Genomic DNA, 21,756 nt, shown 5'->3' on the forward strand with positions numbered 1-21,756 from the left:
ATTTTCCATATGTTTGGTTCTAACTTAATCCGCGCTCGTTCTATAAGTAGGGCTGTTAAAATCCATCCACGACCTGTTTCAAATTGATAAACAGATGCAATGTGTTCTATGTTAGTTGGAAAAAGAATGTTGGTGTAGATTCGTCCAAAAGAAGGGGGAGAGACGCACCTGATTTTGCATAGGTCAGCTATGCATATAGTTACACGTTTGATCTCCTTAAACTCGATATGTGTTTGTTAAGAGAGCACGTGGTATTTTGAGTCGTTTTATGTAAAAACAAAGTTGACATAATGTGTGAACGGTTAAGAATCATTAACGAGTTTGGTGGTCTTTTGTATTAGCTCTCTGGCTCGAGCCTAAAAAATGTTCGTTTGTTGTTCCGATTTTTTATATAATTGATGCTCTAGTTGATGTCTTAAACTCCAATTTACGGATTGGTATTGGAATATTACTAGGTGCTACATCACTCGAGAGAACGTCTTATGGTCAAGTGGCATGATTAAATATTGTCATCGTCTGAAGAGTTCGTCTCGAGAAAATTGAAATATGTATAACCTCCCTATTAGTTTTCATCGTGGTACTTGATGTAGAAGGCATGCTCAACAGGAGTACATTCTAGTAGAGGAGCAGTTGTTCCAAGTTATACTAAATGATGTCGAAGAGATGTGTCCCATCATAAGATGATATTGACTCGTGGTTCGTGATAATTTTATGTACACCACCGTATAATGCATTTGATGTTAATCCCTCATCATCACATTCTTACGGATGTGGGTGTGGAGAACATGAACAATATTTGTATCCTAAGGGGAGTATAGAGTGAACTAGAAGCACGAGAGGAACCAGATCAGGCACCACGGACTATCAACGATCTTCCACATTGGTGATCTTCTTACATTTTTCTCTCTTGTTCTTAGTGATCTTCATCTAGATCGAGTATGTGTTGTTGTGGGATTCTAACAACAGGTACCTTCACTTATCATTATATTAAATTTATTTATATGATTGGCAACAAAAATTAAATAGTTATTTTTTAAATGAAATCTTAATCTAAATTGTACCGTCGGGGTGTGAACGGAGTGATTAGGAATACCCCACATACAATCAATGCTAAATTGGTTACGACAAGTCGGTTGTTGAACAAACTCCCATCCTCCAATAAGCTTCTGCCAAGTGTCATTCCTGTCTTCCCAATTTACTCCGTGTCATTCACGACCCAATCTTCTTACTCTATTTTACCAAAATACCCTCTGTGGGAAATCGGGTTAAAATGGTCATTTACTCCTTAATTCCACCAAAGTTGACTTCTCCGCCACGTAATCACGGCCGCTTTCTTTGACTCGTTCAAACATCATGCTTACGTCAGCAATGACTCCCCTTCTATAGACCTCTCAACAACCCCGTCCACGTATCTATCTCTTCCTCTAATTGATTTTTTTAAATAAAAAAAAACTTGAACAAAATTTATGAATTTCTATTAAATTTTATATTCAAATTTAGAATAAAACAATAATAAATAATAAAAATGAAGTTCTTCGACAAAAATTAGAATAGAAAATAATAATTAAGATATAATTGTAATATGTGGCTCACTATAACAAAAAAAAAACATTAAAAAAAACCAACCAATCCTATGAAAAAATATACATAAAAAAAAAAAAAAAAAATGAATGAACCTTATTTTTCTGTCTGTTTTTTCTTGGTTGGATCTCAAGTTTTGTCTAATTTGAAGAAATCCCATGAAAATTCCTTGTCTCAATCAACATAGGTGAGATTGGATGAACATATCGTGATCTCTCGGCTCTTCTTTTGCTCTAATGAACGTATTGTCGTTGGATTGTGTTGGATTCATGTAGGACCCCATCCCAATGGAGTTCCAAAATTCTGGGAATGAAAATCCATTTGGAGTTTGCACCATTTCTAGTGTGAATGGTGTTTGGTTGTCCGAAGATTGTTGTAGCCTCATACCATGAAGAAGGTTGTCGTCGTTGTTGTCAGCGCCGTTGTTTGCTTGATGGGTCACCGCCAATGGGCGGATTGCGGTGGCCGACGGGTCATTGCTGGGAAATGGACGGCTGAGGGAATGGCTTCCGCTGCCGCGTGCCGGTGGGACTTCGTGGTTGTGTTTGCCTTCGTAGGTTGTGATCACTGCTCGTAGATCATGTGAGGCTCTCTCTACATGCTTTCTTACTGGACATCCCGGGTTTGTACATTTGTAATAACTCCTGCAATTAATTATGAAATATATGTCGCTTTCTCGTTCTTAACAAATAAAAAAAAACGGTAACTTCACAGGATTAATAGTTTATTTACCTTGGATTTGGGTTTCCCTTAACCACTTTTTGGCCGTACTTCCTCCACCGGTAACCGTCGTCGAGAATGTCGATGTCGCTGGTGGTTTGAACAACGACTCTCGGCTCTCTCACGGTCCGGTTACCTGCAGCTGAAATCCCTTCACTGTTATCACCATCCCTTCTCCTGAAGATCCATAACCAAATTCTTCTTAGTATACAAAACACAAAAACAGAGTCATTTAGCAAAACCAGAGTATTGGGTTTAGCTCCACTCACCACCTCTTGGCCTCTGGTTCGTCCTCGTCGTTATCGTCTCCTGCAGATTTGCTCCTCTGAGAGCTCCGATCGAAGTCATCGTCGCCGACCGAGATCAATGAATTCTCCGGCGTTGCAACGCCGTCGACTTGACCGCTTCCTTGGGTTGTGAATGACTGCTCCGCCATATCGTTGGCGGCTGGATTTGACGCCGACACGGCGGACGACAACGATGACTTCCTCGTTGACTGTGGCTTCGGGTGGTTATGGCCGCCTTTGTAAACGATCTCCGTGATCTGTCCATCTAAGGATCTTTCGACCTTTTTCTTTGTTGGGCAATTGGGGAAGGTGCACTTGTAATAGCTTCTCGGATTTTCACTTCCCTTGACCTGTTTTTGGCCGTATTTTCTCCAGTTGTAACCGTCGTCGGATCTCCGATTCACCGTCTGAGATTGTTGAGGGTAATCTCTGCCGGCGTTGTTCTGGCTCTGGTTTTGAACAATCCCATATTCCGGTGAGAAGCTCTGCATCGATCCGTCCTGTTTCTTTCCTTGAGTCTATATTCAAAAACAAAAGATTCAGAGATTTAACTAAATGAACAATTCAAATTTTGAAAAAGAAAACAGAGTCCTCTGTTTCGATCTAACGTACCGTCGGAGCTGGCTGAAAAGATGTCGGTGGCTGAGACGATTGATTTAGAAATGAGAATTCCGACAAGAATTTGTTCTCTTCTTTGATGCTCTGTTGATTACACCCAGAATTGTTCTTCCAATTCAACGACTGCGACGGGAAACTCCCAGTGGTCGGCGACGGCAGAACCTGAACACAAAACACAAAAAAAAAAAAAAAAAAAAAAAAAAAAAAAAAAAAAAAAAAAAAAAAAAAAAAAAAAAAAAAAAAAAAAAAAAAAAAAAAAAACAAATCCCATTAAAATCAACATGAATTTCATCATAACAAGACCGACCCATTAAGTAAAATCGAAAACCCATAAAGAAAATGGAATCTTACATAAGAACCACTGAGGAAAACCGGCGAATCAAGAAGCTCGGTGGGGCTCAAACCAGGAGGAATGGAGAACAGGGGAGAAGGAAACAGAGTAGGTGGCGACAGAGGCAGAGAAGGAGGAGGGAGGGATTTGAATTTAGGAACTCCGGTTCCAGTGCCTCGGTGAGCTCCGTGGGCAGCGGCGGAGGATGGAAGATCGTTGCTGCCGGCGGCGAGAAGGTCGGAGTAAGAAGTAGTCATGAAAGGATGAGTGGAGAAAGTGAAAGAAGGATGGGAATTAGCAGAGGTGTCTAAGCTCCCGGAAGAGGAGGCCATGAATGAACAGAGCAGAGAGAAACAGAGGAAACTGAAAGGAGAAATGGCGGAAGGAGAAAGATTAAGAAGGAGAGGAAGAGAGGGTATTGAAGAAGATGGAGAGGATGGTTCCAGGAAGGCGAGTCTATTGTTGACTCTGTTTTGGTCAAAACTCGTGGGTTTGACCGAATGGCGGCTGACTTAATTTTCTTTATTTTTTTTTCCATTTCTTTTTTTCTTGCTCAAATTAAGAGAGAGAGAGAGAGATTGGTCCTTTTCTCTCTTTATGTCACTTGTTTGTTGTCGTGTTCCATTCATGTTTCACCTCATTCTTAACCCGTCTAAAATTGGTATAGACCAACACGAATCCTTTCAGTATATATTTTTTTTTTCTCTAGTATATGTTTTTCCGTATTTAGAGTAACACCCAGTTGTTGAAAATTTGAATCAAGATCTCATTCGATGGCTTTAACATTCTATGCAATATAGCTACGTTATTTACACATCTATAACTGTTTTTAAGAGTAAAATCTATTTTCATATATCAACACGAGCCATATTAGGGTATCGAGTTGATAGGTAGGGCATGTTTCAAGAGGAGAAGCATACGCAAACGCTAGAAAATCTGCTACATACGAAGGAAGTATCTAACTCAAAATTCATAAAGGTTTGAATCATCACTGTAGGGTTAAACTTAAAAAATAATTATAAAATTGAATATACATAGATTGGTTAGAATATATGATAAATATACGTAACCCTAACACTGCACGTTTAAAGCTTAATTAAAAATATATATTCAAATACACGACTAAATTGGTACGAATCAAATTAATAATTTAATTGGATTTTTTTTTTTTTTTTAAGTAAGTTAAAATCCAAGGGATGTTCTTCAATTGAATACTTTGGGAATAGTCCACTCTTAAAGAAAGATTACAAAAGAATATTAATTTATTTTAAAATAGGAAAAAAGAATATTAATGAAGCTCGCATGAAAATGAGTTGTATTTTACAATAATATTCACAAATATTTGGACAATTTTCAAGTTTGAGAGCTCTAATTATTAATATTTTCATATTAACAAAGATTTTGTCCAACTTGGCGTCTCTTAATTAGGTTCATACGCTTATAATAAATCTTATCTATAATTATTAACATGAATAATGCAAATATTAATGAAAATTTATAACAAAATTGGGATTTACATTTTTATTGGAGAATACATTGCATGAATTTATTGATTTCTTTTATTTATTTTTAATAGATTTGATTACTCGAACAACTCAGACTACTCAACCCAAATTGTAAAAATTGAGTTGGGTTAAGTTTTTTTAGTTGAAGTTGAAATTTTTTTTGGTTCAGTTCATACGTAAAGTTTTTTCATATTAAAAATTGAGAATCGGAAGGGGTGATAAACCCTATTTTACTGGTACACTGCCTCGTGTCTACCCCGTTCGGGGAACAACGAGGAGGCTGGTACATCGTCTAGTGTCGAGCTCTGACACCATTTGTAACGACCCAGATCCACCGCTAGCAGAAATTATCCTTTTTGAGCTTTCCCTTTCGGGATTTCCCTCAAGGCTTTAAAACGCGTCTGTTAGGAGAAGGTTTTCACGCCCTTATAAAGGGTAAGGGCGTTTTGTTCTCCTCTCCAACCAGGTCAATTTCGTGGAACTTTTGGGTGGGGGAGAAGAAAATGTGAAAAGAGGATTTATGACGTCATCACTTATAGAACCAAACGACAACGAGAGAAAGGAGAAAAAAGAGAGCAGCCAAGTTCCACGTGGCCAGGAAAAAAAGGGTTAGATTTTTTTAAAAAAATTAATAAAATTATAAAAATATATATATATATATGGCATGAATGTTGTTGGGTCATACGGATATACATCATCCACATGCTTAAAATAAGAGCTTCCATTTGAGAAGATTTTGGTTGGGGTCTTTGCAAGCAAACTGCACATTGGATCAGCTTGAATTTTGCACCATTATTCTTATTTCCTCTTCTTTTACACGACACACATTTATTATTCCTTATTCCTTTTATCGTCAACATATCCACAACGTGTTGACAAGTTACGTTTGTATAAATTTAAAGTTGTAAAGTCAAGCATCTATTTGCCTACAGAGAAGAGAATAAGTCGATATAGTCTGTCATTCGGTAAAATGTTCAAACCATGCAAAACGGATTATAATAAAGTTCGAGACAACTCAGTTCATTATAATAGATTCTCTAAACTTTCCTTTTTCTTTAAAAGTTTAATTTTTACCTTTTGATTAAAAAAGTATGCTATCTTAACTAAAGCTAGAGTGAAGTTAGATAGATTCTCAGTATCGCACAAACATGTCAAACTCGAAATTTTTAGAGTTCCAGACCACATAAACTAAGCCACAAGTCAAAAATTCTCTAAGATCTAATTAATTTTACAATTTTCAAAAAGAGCGCTAAAATACTCCTAAAATAAAGAAAAGAGAATTATTCAGCTTTATCCATTCGTTGTCTCATTCGTCTTGGAGGAACATCTAACTTTCGTCATTATTGCTTCGATTAAAAAAACATGAGAACAGACAGAAAACAATGAAACAATCCATGTGGAAGGCAGCCTAATTTATGGGAATGAATTGGGTTTGCAACAAAATAATAAGACGGAAGAAAACAGCCATAACTTTTTTACCTAATCAATATTTATATCCATATCATGGATGTTTCTAAATATCTTTGAATATTTCATGGAGAATATGCAGGAATATGAAAAAGACAAGAAAAAAGAAGCTTACAGGCGACGTGGTCGGATGTATCTGAATGGATATGCCCAGAGAGAGACGCAATGTCAGATTCAGCACTGAAAGTCTGATGATGGTCAGCAGTCAAGACTTGATGGAGCACTGATCCCTATGAAACAAAATATCAAGATGGCCCAACATTTAAGAATGATAAAACAAGCAATAGCTGCGCATTTGAACCAGTTAAGGACACAATTTTCAAACTAAATTTGGGTCAAATCTTGCTCACAATCGACCAGTGGAAGATAATGCACGCACCAAGCAGCTCTGTCCCTGAGACTTTGACAGAAATGTTTATCAACACTTCATTGTCAAGAACGAAATATTCATGCAAAAATGTAATCAAACATTGTTTTCCTGAATTACAGCTCCCTGTAGTACATGAACACATTTAGAAATAAGTCTTTGATTGGTTCTTTCTGTTTCCTTTTTGACAACCTAACATAAAACTATTTTCTTGCTACCGCTGGAAACTGAAATGAACACAGCCGGCAAACTCATTGAGTCCCTTGGTTTGATATCCTCATCCTTTGGAATCAGTGGACTGCCTATCCCAATGTTTTAGTTCTTTCGTTCTCTTTTATCGTTGAACGGAGGGGAAGGATATCTGAACTTTACATAAAAACTTCTGACCCATACTAATATGCTCCGACATTAACATAATCCCGCTGCATGTTACTAAAACTAAGAGTAGAACAAAGGTTGAGTTACTTCTTTGCAAAAGAGATAGCCATGGGATGTTGGGGATCAATTTTAAAGCCTTGAAGAGCCTGCATGGCCATAGAGGATTGAACATCATCTTCAAACTCAACAAATGCAATACCCGGCTTTGCTTCGATCATTCGGACTTCCCTGAATCCAGGATATTGTTGGAAGAGGACTTGCAACATCATACTCGAAGTTTCATGAGGCAAATTCTCAATAAATAGTATGTTGTTTGGAGTAGCTTCTGGAGCGCTTGGATTTGCATGACGGAATGTGGCCTACACACAATGAAGAGGCGTTCTTAGCATAAGTAATTGTGAAAAAAAGTTGAATAACATTGCCTGATCTAAGGGGTACTAACATGAAATCTAATTGAAATAGACATCAATGTCTTTAAAAACTGATGAGAAGAAAAAACAACTAACCAGAGAACCACGCCATCCAAAAAGACTCATACAATTAATGCTCAGGACCACTTCTAGAGTAGCAATTAATACAATACAGCTCGTATGAAGAAGAAAAATATCCATTTGACATCACAAAAACGAAAGCAAAAAAAAAAAAAAAAAAGTGAAGAAAACTTACATTTGAACCTCCATTCTCAGCGGTTGCTCCATTGGGCATCGCAGATTGGTGTGTTTCTTCAGTACGTCGCTTTCTCTCAGCTGGATATGCAAATTAAAAGATAATAAGGAACACAGTTTAAAAACCTCGCAACTTCTTAAAAGCAATGCAATTGGAAAATGAGAGGTTATTTCCAACCAGTTCCCTAAAACAATGTTTCATAGGTTAATTATAACTGTCCCCCCGCCAACTTCAAGATTATGTCCACCACGAAGTTCAAAAAGAAATTTAGAAAGAGTACTTGGTGTTACAATCACCTTTTTCCTCTTGCTTCTTTTTCTTCTCCCTTGGCACAAAGCTTCCATCAGCTTTAGCAACACAATCTGATTTGGTTTTGGCATATTGAATTCGCTGCACAAAAGAAAAATAGTCATTTCAAACTTTTGGGATAGGCAACAGAAAGTCATCTACATATCCAATATCAGAAAATTGTATGAATGGGCAACAAGACAATACACAAATTTTCAAGATGAAACAAAAACTAACTGATTTTTTTAGAAGAAAAGATAGTAACAATACTTGTTTCTACCAAATAGAATTATGGATACGTCTGTGGTATGTTAGAAAAATGAGAAAAAAAATCCCTTCGCATAGTTTACAATCAATATCAAGATTTAGTGTGTCAACAACATTTTAAGCACTACATAAGTATGATGGCATACATTGACAGAAGAAATGTCAATAGACAGGAGTTGCAAATGAAGATCTCAAAATGATCAAAGAAGGCATATAGCCAATATAATAAACCTACATATTCAAAAAGATAAAAGACATAATTTTGGATATGCAAAGCAGCTAAACTGTCATAATGTTAAGTGTTGTTGTGTATAGATATTCACATGACGCTCTTCACATAACACTCAGGATTACTTCAAGTCCCTGACCATCAAACTATCCACAGTTACCCAAAGAACTTTGAAGCGTACTGGAACAGCCCATAGATGAAAGTCCAAAAAAAGACTATGAAGAGCAAGTTCAAAAATTGTGATCAGCTAGAAACGAACCATAGGTTTATCATAGAATGGGAAGTTTTGCATCTGCCGCACAGCATTGCTAGCTGCAGTCACTTCACTAAATGCGACCCATGCTTGCCCTCGAAGCCTCGGTGTCTTCAAGGCAACAACGTCAAGGATCCTTCCATATTGAGAAAACAAAGCATAGAGGGATCTCTTCAATTCTGTCAAACAGGAGAAATTCAGTATACCATCAAATCCGAACATTAAGAAGCCATAGGTTTGAAACCCACACTTCACATGCGATGCAACATTGTCAAGAACTAAACATTAAGGCCATGTATGATTAACCATTTGGTTTTTAGTTTTTGATTTTTGAAAAGTGTGCTTGTTTTCTCTTCATTTCTTTATAATGGCCTTCATCTTTCCAAATATACATGCCAAATTCCAAGAAAAAAAACAAGCTTTTAAAAATTAATTTTTCTTAGTTTACAAATTTTAGCTTGAATTTCGAAAACATACATAAGTAGACGGAAAAACAAAGAAAACAATGTGGAAGTTGTGTTTACCAGCTTAATTTTCAAAACCCAAAAACTAAAGTCCAAATCGTTATAAAAAAAAGGGCTAATCAACCAAGACAGTAAACAAAATCCAAAATGCCACGGGAAAGCAAGACGCCGTCAGATTATCCAAACTAAAATTTCAAGTCATCAGGTCCCTCACCCTAAAAACCAAATTTCAACTGTAATATCTACATTCTCGAGTAGTCACTGTGTGGCAATCAGAAATATTTAAAACTGTAACAAAAACAAGCAAAACTTCGCCCAAAAACAGGCAAGACAGTAGCTGAATTTTGAGCTGAAAGCGAAATGAAAATAATAAAATGTCACGCAGATCAGTTCAAATCACTAAGCTATCTACTCATTGAACAGGAGAAAAAATCATTTACACAAGGGATAAGCAAAAAGGGAACAGAATCACCTTCTTTCTTGACCTTCTCATTGAGATTCTTAATGTATATGGTCTGGTTAGGTGGTATATCCCCCAATAACATGGTGGTTCGCGTTCGCGTTCGCGTTCAGCGCCTTCGGCTTACAGAGAATCACGGAGCACCGAACACAAATCTGGTTCTTCGAATGTACAGGACGAAGGAGACTCGGCGGAAGCAGGATAGAGCCCTAGAATAGCAAAATTGCTAATGGGCCTCCAATATTCAACCCAGGCCCAAAAGAGTTGCTTGTCAATGGGTCATTCAAACTTTTTTTTTAGGATATTCCTTGTAAAAAATACTAATATTTAAAAATTTTGCTTAGTATTTATATACCCCGATAATATTGGAAAGTAAAAAAAAAAACGCACATAGGGACCTATCATTGTGAGATTCGTGTTCATCTAACGTGGTATCAGAGCTATACCTTAAACTTAGTTGTGTCAATAGATTGGTAAATTCTCAAATATCGAACAAAGGACTTCAAAAAAAAAAAAGTAACGGGCCTCCTCGAAGGCATAGTAAAAAATGACTAAGACTCAAAAAAAAAAAAAAAAAAGTCAAGCCTCGATTAAGGGGAGAAAAAATGACTAAGACTCCAAAAGAAAAAAGAGTCGAGCCTTGATTAAAGGGAGGTGTACATTGTTCGAGGGGAGGTATTAGATGATGAAAGTCCGCTAATTTAGAAAATGATCATGGTTTATAATCAAGGAACATTATCTTTGTTGTTATGAGGCCTTTTGGGGNAGCCTAAAACACCGTCATGAGAGCTTATGTTCAAAGTGGACAGTAGAAAACATCATACCATGATGGAGGGGAGGTGTTCATATGACCCAATAATCTAAATCTAGACTCCCCAACCCAACCCAAATCATAAAAGTTGGATTAGGTTAGGTCTATTTTTTTGGGTTGGTTTGAATTTTTTGAAAATGGAACTACAAAATAAGGTCACAACAACACAACCCTACCCAAAGATAGAGAGTAGGGTTGGGCCAGGTTGTGGTTCCAAGTTATATCTCTATTTTCAGGATAGTCGAGTAGGGTTGGGTCAGGTTGTGATTCGAGTTATAGCTCTATTTTTAGGATGTTCGAGTAGGGTTAAGTCAAGTGGTGGTTCGAGTCATAGCTATATTTTCAGGATGGTCAGTCAATATGTGAACTCCCGATCAAATCTTTATACAGATACCCTATTAATAACATCTTATAACTGATAGGTAGAGTATACTAACTAGTTAGGCTAGCGCTTTTTTTCAAATTAAATATATAGGAACGAATGATGTCTACTAACATAGGATTATCAAACCAACCAACACACTAAGGATAAACAAATGTTGTTGCTTTTAGGGAGTTTACGCACCTATAGCAATTTGTTGCATTAGCGACAATAACGCTACATAGTGGAGTATTAAGGTGACATTAATATATTTATAATCAAGGGAGTTTAATTATTTATTAGTAAATAAATTAAAGTTATTATGCCTTTTTTTATGTATAATATATTTAATAAATAAATAAATCATATGAATATTTTTATTATTTTACTCCATTATATAAACTACCAAAAAGTTTATACGAAGCTTCCTCCATGCACTTTTTAGTCCTTTATTTATTAAGGATGACTCACGTACAAAAATCGATATTAAGTAGCTTCTTCAAATTTCAAAAAAATTTCATGAGATAGGATTATTTTATTATTTATTGTCGAGAATTTAATATTGGTGTCTAATTCTGTTAGTTACTCCCGTGCTACGACCTTATCCTTACCTAAAAGTCATTTCAATAAATAGGGTAGCGAAACTGATCATGGGGCTGTTAGATGAACACGACAACTCTCTACAATAGTATGATATTGTTTGGACTTCCCCAAAAAGTCTCATCCCAATAGAGAATATCCAACACCTCCCCTCGAACAAAATACGTCTCCCTTAATCGAGGCTCGACTTCTTTTAGAGGTTTTGAACAAAGTACACCCTTTGTTCGATACTTTAATCACTTTTTGACTATGTCTTCGAGACTCACAATACTTTGTTCGACATTTTAGGATTTTAATGACATGACTTTAATACCATGTTAGATGAACACAACTCTCTACAATAGTACGATATTGTCCACTTTGAGCGCTTTGGGTTTCCCCAAAAGGCATCATCCTGTAGATAGCATTCTTTGATAATAAATCCATGATCATTCTCTAAATTAGCCGATGTGAGATTTTTATCTAACATGAGCAACACTCTTAAATGTTTTTATATTTTTATATTTTATGACGTTTTCACATCGAGTGAATATATTTCTTTTTACATTTTTTTTTTTGTTGTTGAACTATTTAGTTAAATTGCATGCTATTCCGACCTACGTGGAATATCGAGTCAAATTCATAAACTATATAATATATATATATTTGGAACATCGTATATAAAACCATTTTATTTTATAAATTAACGTAGGAGTACTAAACCAGCGCAGGTTGTTGGAGTTGAGACAGACAAATTTACATGGTTCACAACATATGCATCTGAAGTGCCAAAACAAGACCAGGGACCGACTCGCCGCACACCTTGCTCTGCCACACACTCTGGCAGTTAGTCGTCATCAGGGTATCCGCCTCCGCATACGGCGGAGATGACGACGGCGACTCCTCATCAGCGGCGGTGACGAAACGCTTGACAGTAACAGAAGTGTTAAGATACTCCTTGACATGTGTTATAACCCCATCAGTAATGGTCCAGGCATGGACCCATGAAACGGCGCGTTTCGTGTTGTAGCCTTCAGCGAGGACGGTGGGCCCAAATGCGACGATGGAGATGGGTGTGAAGACGAAGGAAGAGGAGGAGACGCCGGTGAGGAGACGCATCAAGTACTGGTGCGACGGTGGACCATGGAACCACCACTCCAGGTCCGGCGCCAGAAGGCGGTGCACCGTCTCCACGTCTTTGGAACTCAACGCCTCGTAAAGTGCCGTCACTATCGCAACGCTGATCTCGTTCTGCTCCGACGACGACTCTGAGTTTGCCAGTTTCGTATTTCCGACGAGTGCTGCCGGAGGCCGGTTGAATTATGTTCGCCGGAAAAACGAGTGTTGGAGTGAATTAAAGTTGAAACTTTTTCCGCCTTGGTGACCTTTTATAACGAGTTGGAGTGCATGTGTTCGAGAGGGTTCTATGCTCTAAAGATTTGTCAATTTGACAATAATAAAACAAAAATAGAAAAAAAAAAATATATATATTGTTTCCAAGTTCATGGTGTTTATTATTATTATTATTATTATATTTCTATAGTGATTATATTCATTAGGTCTAGTCGTGATTATATTCCATGTCTTCAACTAATTAATATTATATTAGTAGCAGGACAACAATTGTTCGGCACTTGTTATAACTTAGAGAACAAGTCAACTATGAGAAATTCGAACTTCATGGACAACGTCAGCATATGCTCGAATCGAGTCACGTTTTACGAGATGTGTTATAAAAAATGTGAGCGAGAAAATATATTTGAAAACAATTTGAAAGAATTATAGAAAACAATTATATGGGTGTAAGTAAAGAAAACACGACGGCTTAAATATCATATAACTCGAGATAAGAAGAATTGATGATTAGTTGCATTTGCCTATAGTACATTTTTGGGCATTTTAGCGTTGGTGTGTATAGACATAATTTTGGTGAACCGTCATACACTCCCATATTGACACCATATGAAATAGTAAAGACATACCTTGAACAAGTATGACCATGACAAAACAGTACTCCCAAGGACAACCTCTAACAACCACTTGACAATCTCTTTAGCTACGTTCGACCGATAGTGTTTTAAATATAAAATTAAACTTATTTATTAAATTTTTTTAATAATTGTTAGTTATATAGTGATTTGGCTTTACCCATGTATAAAATACTCTTTTATAAAATGTAATAAAAAATATGAGTGGATTAATTATAAATAGGTCTTGTAAAAAAAATATTTAAGTTAAAATGCCTTTTCGAAAGACACTTGCATTAAAAGGTAATTTAAACAACTCCTAAAGATTTTTAATTTTTTTTTTATCTTGAAATATCTTCCAAATTTTTACGTTATATATAAAAGGACCAAAATACCCTTACACGACCCTTCCCATATCTTTACCTCTTATCTCCCTCTTTACTTCAATCAAAGTCGTTATCCACCATAACTCCATTAGAGACTATGATTATGGATCGACCATAATATTTTAAATATAAATTTAGATTTTTTTTTATATCATAATAAGTTTTGGCTAAATTAATTAAAAAAAAAAAACACTTATTTCAAAATTTTCAATAAACACTCAAACTAATAAAATATATATATATAAAATACTCAATTTTGTATAGAAATTGTTAGTAATTTATTTAAAAAATATTAGTGCTAAAAAATGTTTTTAAACTTTAAAAAATTTCATTAATACTCTTAAAAATTTTTAAATTTTTAAAAAAATACCCTTTATTAGGACTATATTTAAAAAATATAAATTTTTTTTTACCTTATAGATTACTTTTAAAAATTTATGAATATTTTTTTAAATGTGGTACTAGTAACCGTATTTAAATAAAAAAAATTTAAAGTATTTTTAAAATTTTTAAAAATGTTTAATGATTTTTAGAAGTATTTTTTTTAAAATAAATTAAGAGTATAAATGAAATTCTTTGAAGATATGTTTAAACAAAATATTTATAATTAGTATGTATATTTTTCTTTTTAGCATTATTGAAAATTTTGAAAAAAAAATATTTTTATTAATTTAGTATAATTTAAATAATTATTGGTCGGTAAAGTTGGTGTTTGAAAAAGTAAATGGTCGGCCGCAAGGCTGACGTTGCCCTTTGGAACAGATGAATGGACGGTTTATTAGGTGGTCGGGTCTCTTTATTTTTTTTTATTTTTTTATTTTTTTACTTTGATAAATCCAAATAGAATTATTGTGGTTTAGCTGAAATTACCAAAATAGACACATGATTTTATTTATGTATTTTTTTGATGTTCATTATATGAATTAAAAATTAATTAAAAAATATATTTTAATTTTATTCCATTTTTAGTAAACGAAATTATTTAGGCTTTTAGAATTTAATTTATAAATAATATTTTGTTATTTCAATTTATGTACGAACAAAATGTGAGGAAAAAAAAAAAAATTAAAACCATGCAAACTTGATTGATAATTAACCAAAAAAAAAAAAAAAAAACTTATATATATATATTCACTTAGTTTAAAATAAATAAACTTTTACGGATAAAATTTATAGAGTTATTCGAAGCGAAAGTGAGATTTTATGATTGAAATTTTACCGTTTCTTAATTTGAAATTTATACTATTTAGTCTCAAAATTGTTAAAATTATAAATTTAGTTTTTAAAATTTTAAATTTATTAAAATTTATAGATTTACTCGACACAAAACAGAATTTTTATGATTTTATTAGACATAAAATTAGATTATAAAAATACGAAACTTTGACAAAAAAAAAATTATAATTTAACTAAAAAAAAAACATCACTAATTTGTTTTATATGGGTTAGTGTAGTAAATTTTAATTAAAGCACGTAAATATGTATTAATTCGTGCATGCCAACTTTTGCAATAATGCATTTTTTTTAACTATCTTTTTGTCATCTTTTATTTGAATCTACTCTACATGCCACTATTTTTGCTCCACGTCACAAAAAAAAAAAAAAAAATAAATAAATATATATATATATATATATATATATATTTTTTTTTTTTTTTGCTCGAACTTCAAAAGATAAGGATACAAGAACAATCATTTGCGATTAACTAATAAATAAACGGTTACAATACTAACTACATAGTACGTACATTATGACAATGTTTTTCGCTGTCGTGGTTTCACATTAGCATCTTTTAAGAATGACCGGGATTCCAATGACATTAAAATTATTATTTATTTAAAAAATAAAATTTAAGTAAAATAAATATTCCTAATATAAACAAAAGAATAGGTAAATTTAAAGAATTTGAAAAATAAATGAAAATAATAATTTCACTCAAATTAAACCACTCTCAACCCATCATTGGGCCGTTATATTTTGGGCCACATGGTCCAACAAAAGGCCCAATTTCATTGGGGTGCGGTCTTCCACAAATGGAAAAGTACCATTATACCCTGAAACATGGAAAAATGACATCTTATACCCCTGCCGCCGCTTGACGTATAAGCGATAGTTGCAAAACCCAAAACCTCGCGTTCAACTTCGTCCCCATCTCCGACTGGCGGAAAATGTTGCGATCAATTCTCAGAGCAGCAGCCGCCGCTGCCGCAGCCTCTAGACACCAGCCGTACAATCGGAATCCCTCTCCGATCCTATCTTTTACTTCAAATTACTCAGCTAAGACAACCAAATCCGCCGTTAAGAAGGAGCCCAAGAAGGGCAAGTCCAAGGGCGACGGCAAAGCTACCGATGATCCCTCTGCCTCCGCTGCTGCTTCCGACGACTCAGATGCGGCGCTTTTTGATGATAAATCTCGAGCCCGCCGTCTTGCTGCCGAGGAAAATGATCACTCACTCGACGTTGGCCCAAATGGCCGCCCTCTCTTTACCTCCGCATCTTCACTGTCACAGCTCACTCGCAAGGATGCAGGCACTTATTTCAAATTTAAGTACGTATGTTTTCTACATTGTTTATGAGTGACTGTTTATTGGAATATTTATTCGTTTCTTTACGAAATGGAAGTATGGAAGGACTAAATGAGGTACTGCCGGAGGGTTTGCCTTTGGGAATGGTCAAGGAGTTCGAGGATTCTATGCGAAGTGCTGTGCTTGTGCGGCAAAATTTTTTGGATCTTCGCGACAATTTCAGGCGTGTGGTTGATCCTTCATTGCTGTCGCCGGCTGGTATTGCTTTTCTTCTACTATCTTTTCTTTGATGGTGGGGGGGTTGAGCAAATGTATTCATGTTTTTTCTTGCTGCTATTTCAATTCAAACATTCAGGTTCAAAAATTAGAAAACAGATCGTATTGGATGGTCCGGTCAATAGTGGAAAGAGTATTGCGCTCGCCATGCTTGTTCACTGGGCTCGCGATGAAGGTTGGCTAGTTTTTTATGTTCCTAGTGGGCGTCGGTGGACTCATGGAGGATTCTTCTTTAAAAACGCTGAAACAGGACTTTGGGATACACCCGTTCAGGCTGAAGATGTTCTGAGAGTGAGGACCTTTTCCTGCTAATTAAGAGTTAGAAGTATGGGGTGCGTGTGTGTGTGTGTGTTTTTCAGGATCTTCTAGTGCATTTGTCATGAACATTGTATGTGCATCAAATGCCAGTTTAAGGGGTTGTTTTCTAATTCTATTGATAAATGTTAATTCTTACACACCCCATTGAGAATCTTGACAAGGGAAATGATGTTCGTGATCATGATTCTTTATTTGACTGGGAAATGTTTCATGCATAGTGTTTACTATTTTGTGATTAGCTTTCTGGAGATCAAGTGAGGACTGTGGATAATATGTGAAGCTGAAACAGTTGACATATTTATTTTTCATTGGCGGACTGGTTTTGACCAGGATTTTCTGAAGTACAATGAGACCCGCTTAAGACAACTGCCATGTCAATTATCTGATCCTATACCATTGGGAGAGGGTGTTGGTGTCGGGATGAAGAAAGGTGCTGATTCCATGATGATGCCTGAGGGTTCAACTTTATATGACTTAATTGATACTGGAATCAAGCACACTCATGCAGCTGTTGGGGTGGTAGTTCGTTTAAGAAAAGAATTATCGCTTGTGAAAGATATTCCCGTGCTTTTCGCTATTGATCAAGTGAGACACAAAAATACATCTTCCATTTCTTTGATTTCTAACATAAAGTTCCATTTCTTTGATTGCTTATTCGTGGCTGTTTCTTTTTGTTCAGTATAACAACTGGTTTACATTCAGTGAATTTGAAGAACCAGTGACCGTTCGCTCTACTCGACCAATACATGCCAGAGAACTCGCAATGGTTAGTACGAACTACTTGCTTGGATTGATTTTTCTTTTCTGTTTCTATTCGCTAACATTCATTGCAATACATTGGATGTTCCTGGAATATCTTGTTCAGTTTGTATGTGTTTGTGTTTTTTCTTGGTTCAACATCTTTTTACTTCCACCAAAATTACCTTGTGTGTTTAAGCATCGCATTGGAACTGGTCCCTACCTCCTGTCTTGAAACAGGGAGAGTATACATTATATGTGAAATGTTCTTTTATGTTTTTATTTTTTATGGAAAACAAACATCTTTTCATGGAAATCTTAGGTAGACTGCATTTTCAGCTTTCAGCATATACTCCTTGCTCATGGAACTACAGACTTTTTAATTATGATTATTGGGTCGGCCTTCTAATTTAGTTGGAATTAAACATTTTCCCCTGTTACCTACATTTAAATTTGCTAGCCTTTATACTTCCATTTTTATAGATTTGATTCCATTGCCTAAAAAATGTAATTTTTGTGGTAAAACTCATTTCCCTCATTTATTTTTCTGGTTCAATGTTCGGGGACTTAAAAACAACAAATGGAATGATTGATCCAAAAAGGAAACTGAAGTTGAAAGAACGATTAAATTAACAATTTTTGTGAATACAAATGAAGAAATATAATAGTTCCGCTTAGGATTTATTCTTCTCTCTTTTTTGGTAGATAGCTTTTTTGGGGAGTATTTATTTGTTATGACTGCACATATGGTTTCAGCCATGTTTTTTTCTTCCATATTTTCTCTTTTCTATCCTTTTCTTTTTCCTATATATCATTTAGATTAGTTTTGAAACCTACCATTCAATTTGACGTGAAATCTAATAGTCTTAGATTGCTGAAAAAGGGTTCAAGGCAGTTGGGAGTATTTAGGATCATGGAGTAAAATGAGTTGACCTAGTGACGAATAAGGGTTGATGTAAGTGGTTAAATATTTAGAGGGAATAGTTTCAAACTACGGTGACCATGGAGCTAAGATTTATTATCCTATGAGGTTCCTAAGCTTTCCTTTTATTTATTCTCAATAAATTCATCTCTTGATAGTTGGGCAGTTGACTTGTGAGACTAGTCAAGGTGCTACAATATGACTCAAACACTCATGGATTTATATATAAAAAAGATTATTCTGAATCCGGGAGTAAAGATAGAATATTAAGAGAGAATGTTGATGACTCATTTAGTGAATAGTATGTTATTGGCTGGGCACAACTCACCCTAGCTACAAATGAAAAAGTGAAGCTTATTTATAAAAGAAAAAATGAAAAAGAAAGCCAAAGAAGAAGGTAGTACCTTTACAATGCCAATAGTTCAGAAGTTTGGGTTGTAATTGTTGGAGGTCCAATATTTTAGGTTAGACAAGTTTGACCAAATTTATTCAATAAATCTCTAATAAGTTTTTAAATTTTCACTGCTATCTAACACAAGTGTTGTTTCCAAGTCATTGAAATTTAAAAATTGCATCTAAACTCTTGTAACTAAAAAGTCTCTTAACTTCTAATTTTGTATTTAATAGAATCCTTGAGATAATTTATTAGTTTCAAGAACTTGTTAGACTCAAAATTTATAGTTTAAGTACCTATAAATGCTTTTTAAAGTTTGGGCACCTATTAGACATAACATTGAAACTTTAGGAGCCTTTTAGATACAACTAATATTGAACTTTATGAGCCTTTTCGATACAATGTTGAATGATGAAACTTTTACCTTTGTATAATGATTTTGAAATTGTTCTTAAATTCTTATCTGTTTTGGTTTTTTTGTTTCTCAATCAATGATAAGAATTACAAATTTTTTCACAGGTAAAAGCTTTTAGGTCTATGATGCATGATGACATGATGGTTGGTGCTTTCTCTCATTCAACTGCTGTTGGAAAGTTGCGTCAAGACTTGCCAGATGTTCCCTTAGGTGCACGTGTTAATTTCCCTCGCTACAATCTTGATGAAGCAGCTTCTGTTTTTCACTATTACCTCAGGTATGCTTATTTTGTTGTTATTTTGAAAAGACACTGATTTCATTGAAAAAAGAAAATTAAGAATGTTACATGAAGAGAAAAAGGAATCCTACAAAAGCTTTGATAGTTAAGGATTTAGAATAAGCCCCTATTTGGCTATTAGAGGAGATGGAGCATTTAGAAACGAAAAGCTCCTCTCATCGAATCTTATAGAGGCGATAGTAAGTTGCAGAAAGAGTTAGCTGTTGGATGGCATTGCCAACTCCCATCTCTTGATTTATATCCTAAAAAAAAATTTCTTTTGAAGTTCTGTAATTTTATAAGATATAAATGCAGTACTTGACTTAACAATACCTGATGAACTAGGCTTGTTTATTAGAGGGACCACAACCTACTTAGGAGAGTCCTCTAGACTCATTGAGTTGAAAGCAACCTATTACAGGTTAAAACCGTCCAAAATTTCTCTAGTACACTTCCTCGTAAGAGAACAATGGAAGAAACAAGTGATCATGTTCTGTATCTGTATGCTAATGGGTAGGACATCCTTTTGGCACCATATGTCTATTAATTTTTTTCTAGAGATAAAACCAGCCTCCTGAAAATCCAAGTATAACTAATTTTTCCTCAGAAACTTGTGTCGCAAATTCACAAGTCATAATACTAATTTGTTGCAGTGATCCGGATAACAGCTTATAATATTAGAAACAGAATTATTTCAGTGAAAAACCAAAGTATACAAGGGAGTAAAGTCAAGGGAAGTGTATGATCCTTTACTGCAATATATGCTGCTTTGAGAATAGTTTGAAAAGGAAGAGTACGAAATGCTCCTAGAAGAAAGAAAAACTACTGTCTTAAAACTATCAAGAGTTCTATCAATCCTTTGGAGAATCTGTTGTTTCAGATGAGAGTTTCATTGGCCAATTGAATAGGTAGGTAGGTACTTTCTATGACAGGACCACTTTTAACTGTAAAAGGTCATAGTAATTGACGTCTGGTTAAGTACAGTCTGATCTTTTATGTGAGGCTTTTCCTATGAACAACATTCAGTACTTTTGAGGGGATTGTTGTTTTCTTTATTTCTTTTTATTGAAATTCTTGAACTGTAACATGAATGTCACTCATCGCAATGTAGTTTGCAATCTGAAGTTGCAAAGGTATACCTGCTTGGTCGTTTGTATGAATGTTACCCAAGTTTGTGATTCTATTCGTAAAACGAACAGTAGAATGCATTGCTTAGTTAGTTGTTGATCATTTTCTTGACAGACAAAGATTGATACGCCGTGAAGTCTTCTCAGAAGATGCCTGGAAAAAGGTATACTATTTGTCAAATGGAAATGGAGCAGAAATCCGGTGGTTGGTACCATTTATGCGGTGACAGTGACACCAATGGGGCTAAGTTTCCTCCTCGCCTGTTCACATTGATGACTGGACACGGTACCATCGCTTAGAACTCATGCATATTTCTTCACTTGGAATTAGATATCCCTAACCCTCACAAGATGTGCGACATATCATAGGGCATTCTGGGCTAAAATACCGAGTCTGAGTGTTTGTATTTGTAAGTTTAGCGCGCGCACATCGGAGAAGTAACCTTTTCTACGCAACAATTTTTATTGTCTACTGGGCTACGCTTATCATCTTTTGTGTTCTTTTATTAATATATATTTTAAATACATTCTTCAATAAGGTGTTATCTTTTAAGGAAGAACTTGAGATGCCCAATTTAGCTGTTAGTTTTGCAGGCCATGTCCATACTCTTTAGTACTTATATATTGTATTTTTGATCTCTAGACTTTTCTAAATATTTATTTCATTCTATTTTGATCTCTAGACTTTCTAAATATTTATTTCATTCTTAAAATTTATTTTATTTTGGTTTAGAACTTATCGATGGTTTATTTTTATGTTATATGATAATCTGGGTACG

At 35.0% G+C, this 21,756-nt stretch overlaps 4 protein-coding genes across 5 annotated transcripts; 1 reads left to right on the forward strand and 3 right to left on the reverse strand.

Moving 5' to 3' along the window:
- Window positions 1-1,733: 1,733 nt before the first annotated feature.
- LOC111493163 (probable WRKY transcription factor 26) lies at window positions 1,734-3,943 on the reverse strand. 2 transcript variants are annotated; one of them, XM_023142800.1, is made up of 5 exons: window positions 3,558-3,943; window positions 3,201-3,368; window positions 2,574-3,106; window positions 2,314-2,478; window positions 1,734-2,225 (listed from the first exon to the last, which is right to left on the reverse strand). In XM_023142800.1, exons 1-5 carry the CDS (start codon window positions 3,867-3,869, stop codon window positions 1,760-1,762), a joined length of 1,644 nt encoding a protein of 547 aa, XP_022998568.1. In that variant the 5' UTR covers window positions 3,870-3,943; the 3' UTR covers window positions 1,734-1,759. The 2 variants fall into 2 exon arrangements, with proteins under 2 accessions (XP_022998568.1, XP_022998567.1); XM_023142799.1 differs by having other exon boundaries at window positions 2,571-3,106; window positions 3,558-3,941.
- Window positions 3,944-6,915: 2,972 nt separating this feature from the next.
- LOC111493013 (U2 small nuclear ribonucleoprotein B'' 2-like) lies at window positions 6,916-10,079 on the reverse strand. Its single transcript, XM_023142578.1, has 5 exons — window positions 9,894-10,079; window positions 8,964-9,136; window positions 8,217-8,310; window positions 7,921-8,000; window positions 6,916-7,613 (listed from the first exon to the last, which is right to left on the reverse strand). The coding sequence occupies exons 1-5, from the start codon at window positions 9,964-9,966 to the stop codon at window positions 7,338-7,340; spliced, it is 696 nt and encodes a 231-aa protein (XP_022998346.1). The 5' UTR covers window positions 9,967-10,079; the 3' UTR covers window positions 6,916-7,337.
- A 2,242-nt stretch (window positions 10,080-12,321) lies between these two features.
- LOC111492903 (senescence associated gene 20-like) lies at window positions 12,322-12,998 on the reverse strand. The gene has a single exon (XM_023142410.1). The coding sequence runs from the start codon at window positions 12,749-12,751 to the stop codon at window positions 12,398-12,400; it is 354 nt and encodes a 117-aa protein (XP_022998178.1). The 5' UTR covers window positions 12,752-12,998; the 3' UTR covers window positions 12,322-12,397.
- A 3,105-nt stretch (window positions 12,999-16,103) lies between these two features.
- Window positions 16,104-21,575, forward strand: LOC111493189. The gene is made up of 7 exons (XM_023142833.1): window positions 16,104-16,533; window positions 16,608-16,768; window positions 16,866-17,077; window positions 17,435-17,689; window positions 17,784-17,870; window positions 19,678-19,850; window positions 21,093-21,575. The coding sequence occupies exons 1-7, from the start codon at window positions 16,154-16,156 to the stop codon at window positions 21,202-21,204; spliced, it is 1,380 nt and encodes a 459-aa protein (XP_022998601.1). The 5' UTR covers window positions 16,104-16,153; the 3' UTR covers window positions 21,205-21,575.
- Window positions 21,576-21,756: the final 181 nt, after the last annotated feature.

Source organism: Cucurbita maxima, unplaced genomic scaffold, assembly GCF_002738345.1.
Source record: "Cucurbita maxima cultivar Rimu unplaced genomic scaffold, Cmax_1.0 Cma_Scf00018, whole genome shotgun sequence".
In the NCBI taxonomy this organism is placed as follows: domain Eukaryota; kingdom Viridiplantae; phylum Streptophyta; class Magnoliopsida; order Cucurbitales; family Cucurbitaceae; genus Cucurbita; species Cucurbita maxima.

Excerpts from the sequence above, each read along its gene's own strand:
- LOC111493163 (XM_023142799.1), bottom strand. The coding sequence starts at position 3,869 with ATGGCCTCCTCTTCCGGGAGCTTAGACACCTCTGCTAATTCCCATCCT. Across the intron at positions 3,369-3,557 it reads TTTTCCTCAGTGGTTCTTAT|GTTCTGCCGTCGCCGACCAC; the intron begins GTAAGATTCCAT and ends TTTTGTGTTCAG. Across the intron at positions 2,226-2,313 it reads AAGGGAAACCCAAATCCAAG|GAGTTATTACAAATGTACAA; the intron begins GTAAATAAACTA and ends AATTAATTGCAG.
- LOC111493013 (XM_023142578.1), bottom strand. The coding sequence starts at position 9,966 with ATGTTATTGGGGGATATACCACCTAACCAGACCATATACATTAAGAAT. Across the intron at positions 9,137-9,893 it reads TGAGAAGGTCAAGAAAGAAG|AATTGAAGAGATCCCTCTAT; the intron begins GTGATTCTGTTC and ends CCTGTTTGACAG. Across the intron at positions 8,311-8,963 it reads CATTCTATGATAAACCTATG|CGAATTCAATATGCCAAAAC; the intron begins GTTCGTTTCTAG and ends TCTTTTGTGCAG.
- LOC111492903 (XM_023142410.1), bottom strand. The coding sequence starts at position 12,751 with ATGCGTCTCCTCACCGGCGTCTCCTCCTCTTCCTTCGTCTTCACACCC.
- LOC111493189 (XM_023142833.1), top strand. The coding sequence starts at position 16,154 with ATGTTGCGATCAATTCTCAGAGCAGCAGCCGCCGCTGCCGCAGCCTCT. Across the intron at positions 17,871-19,677 it reads ATGCCAGAGAACTCGCAATG|GTAAAAGCTTTTAGGTCTAT; the intron begins GTTAGTACGAAC and ends ATTTTTTCACAG. Across the intron at positions 19,851-21,092 it reads GTTTTTCACTATTACCTCAG|ACAAAGATTGATACGCCGTG; the intron begins GTATGCTTATTT and ends TTTTCTTGACAG.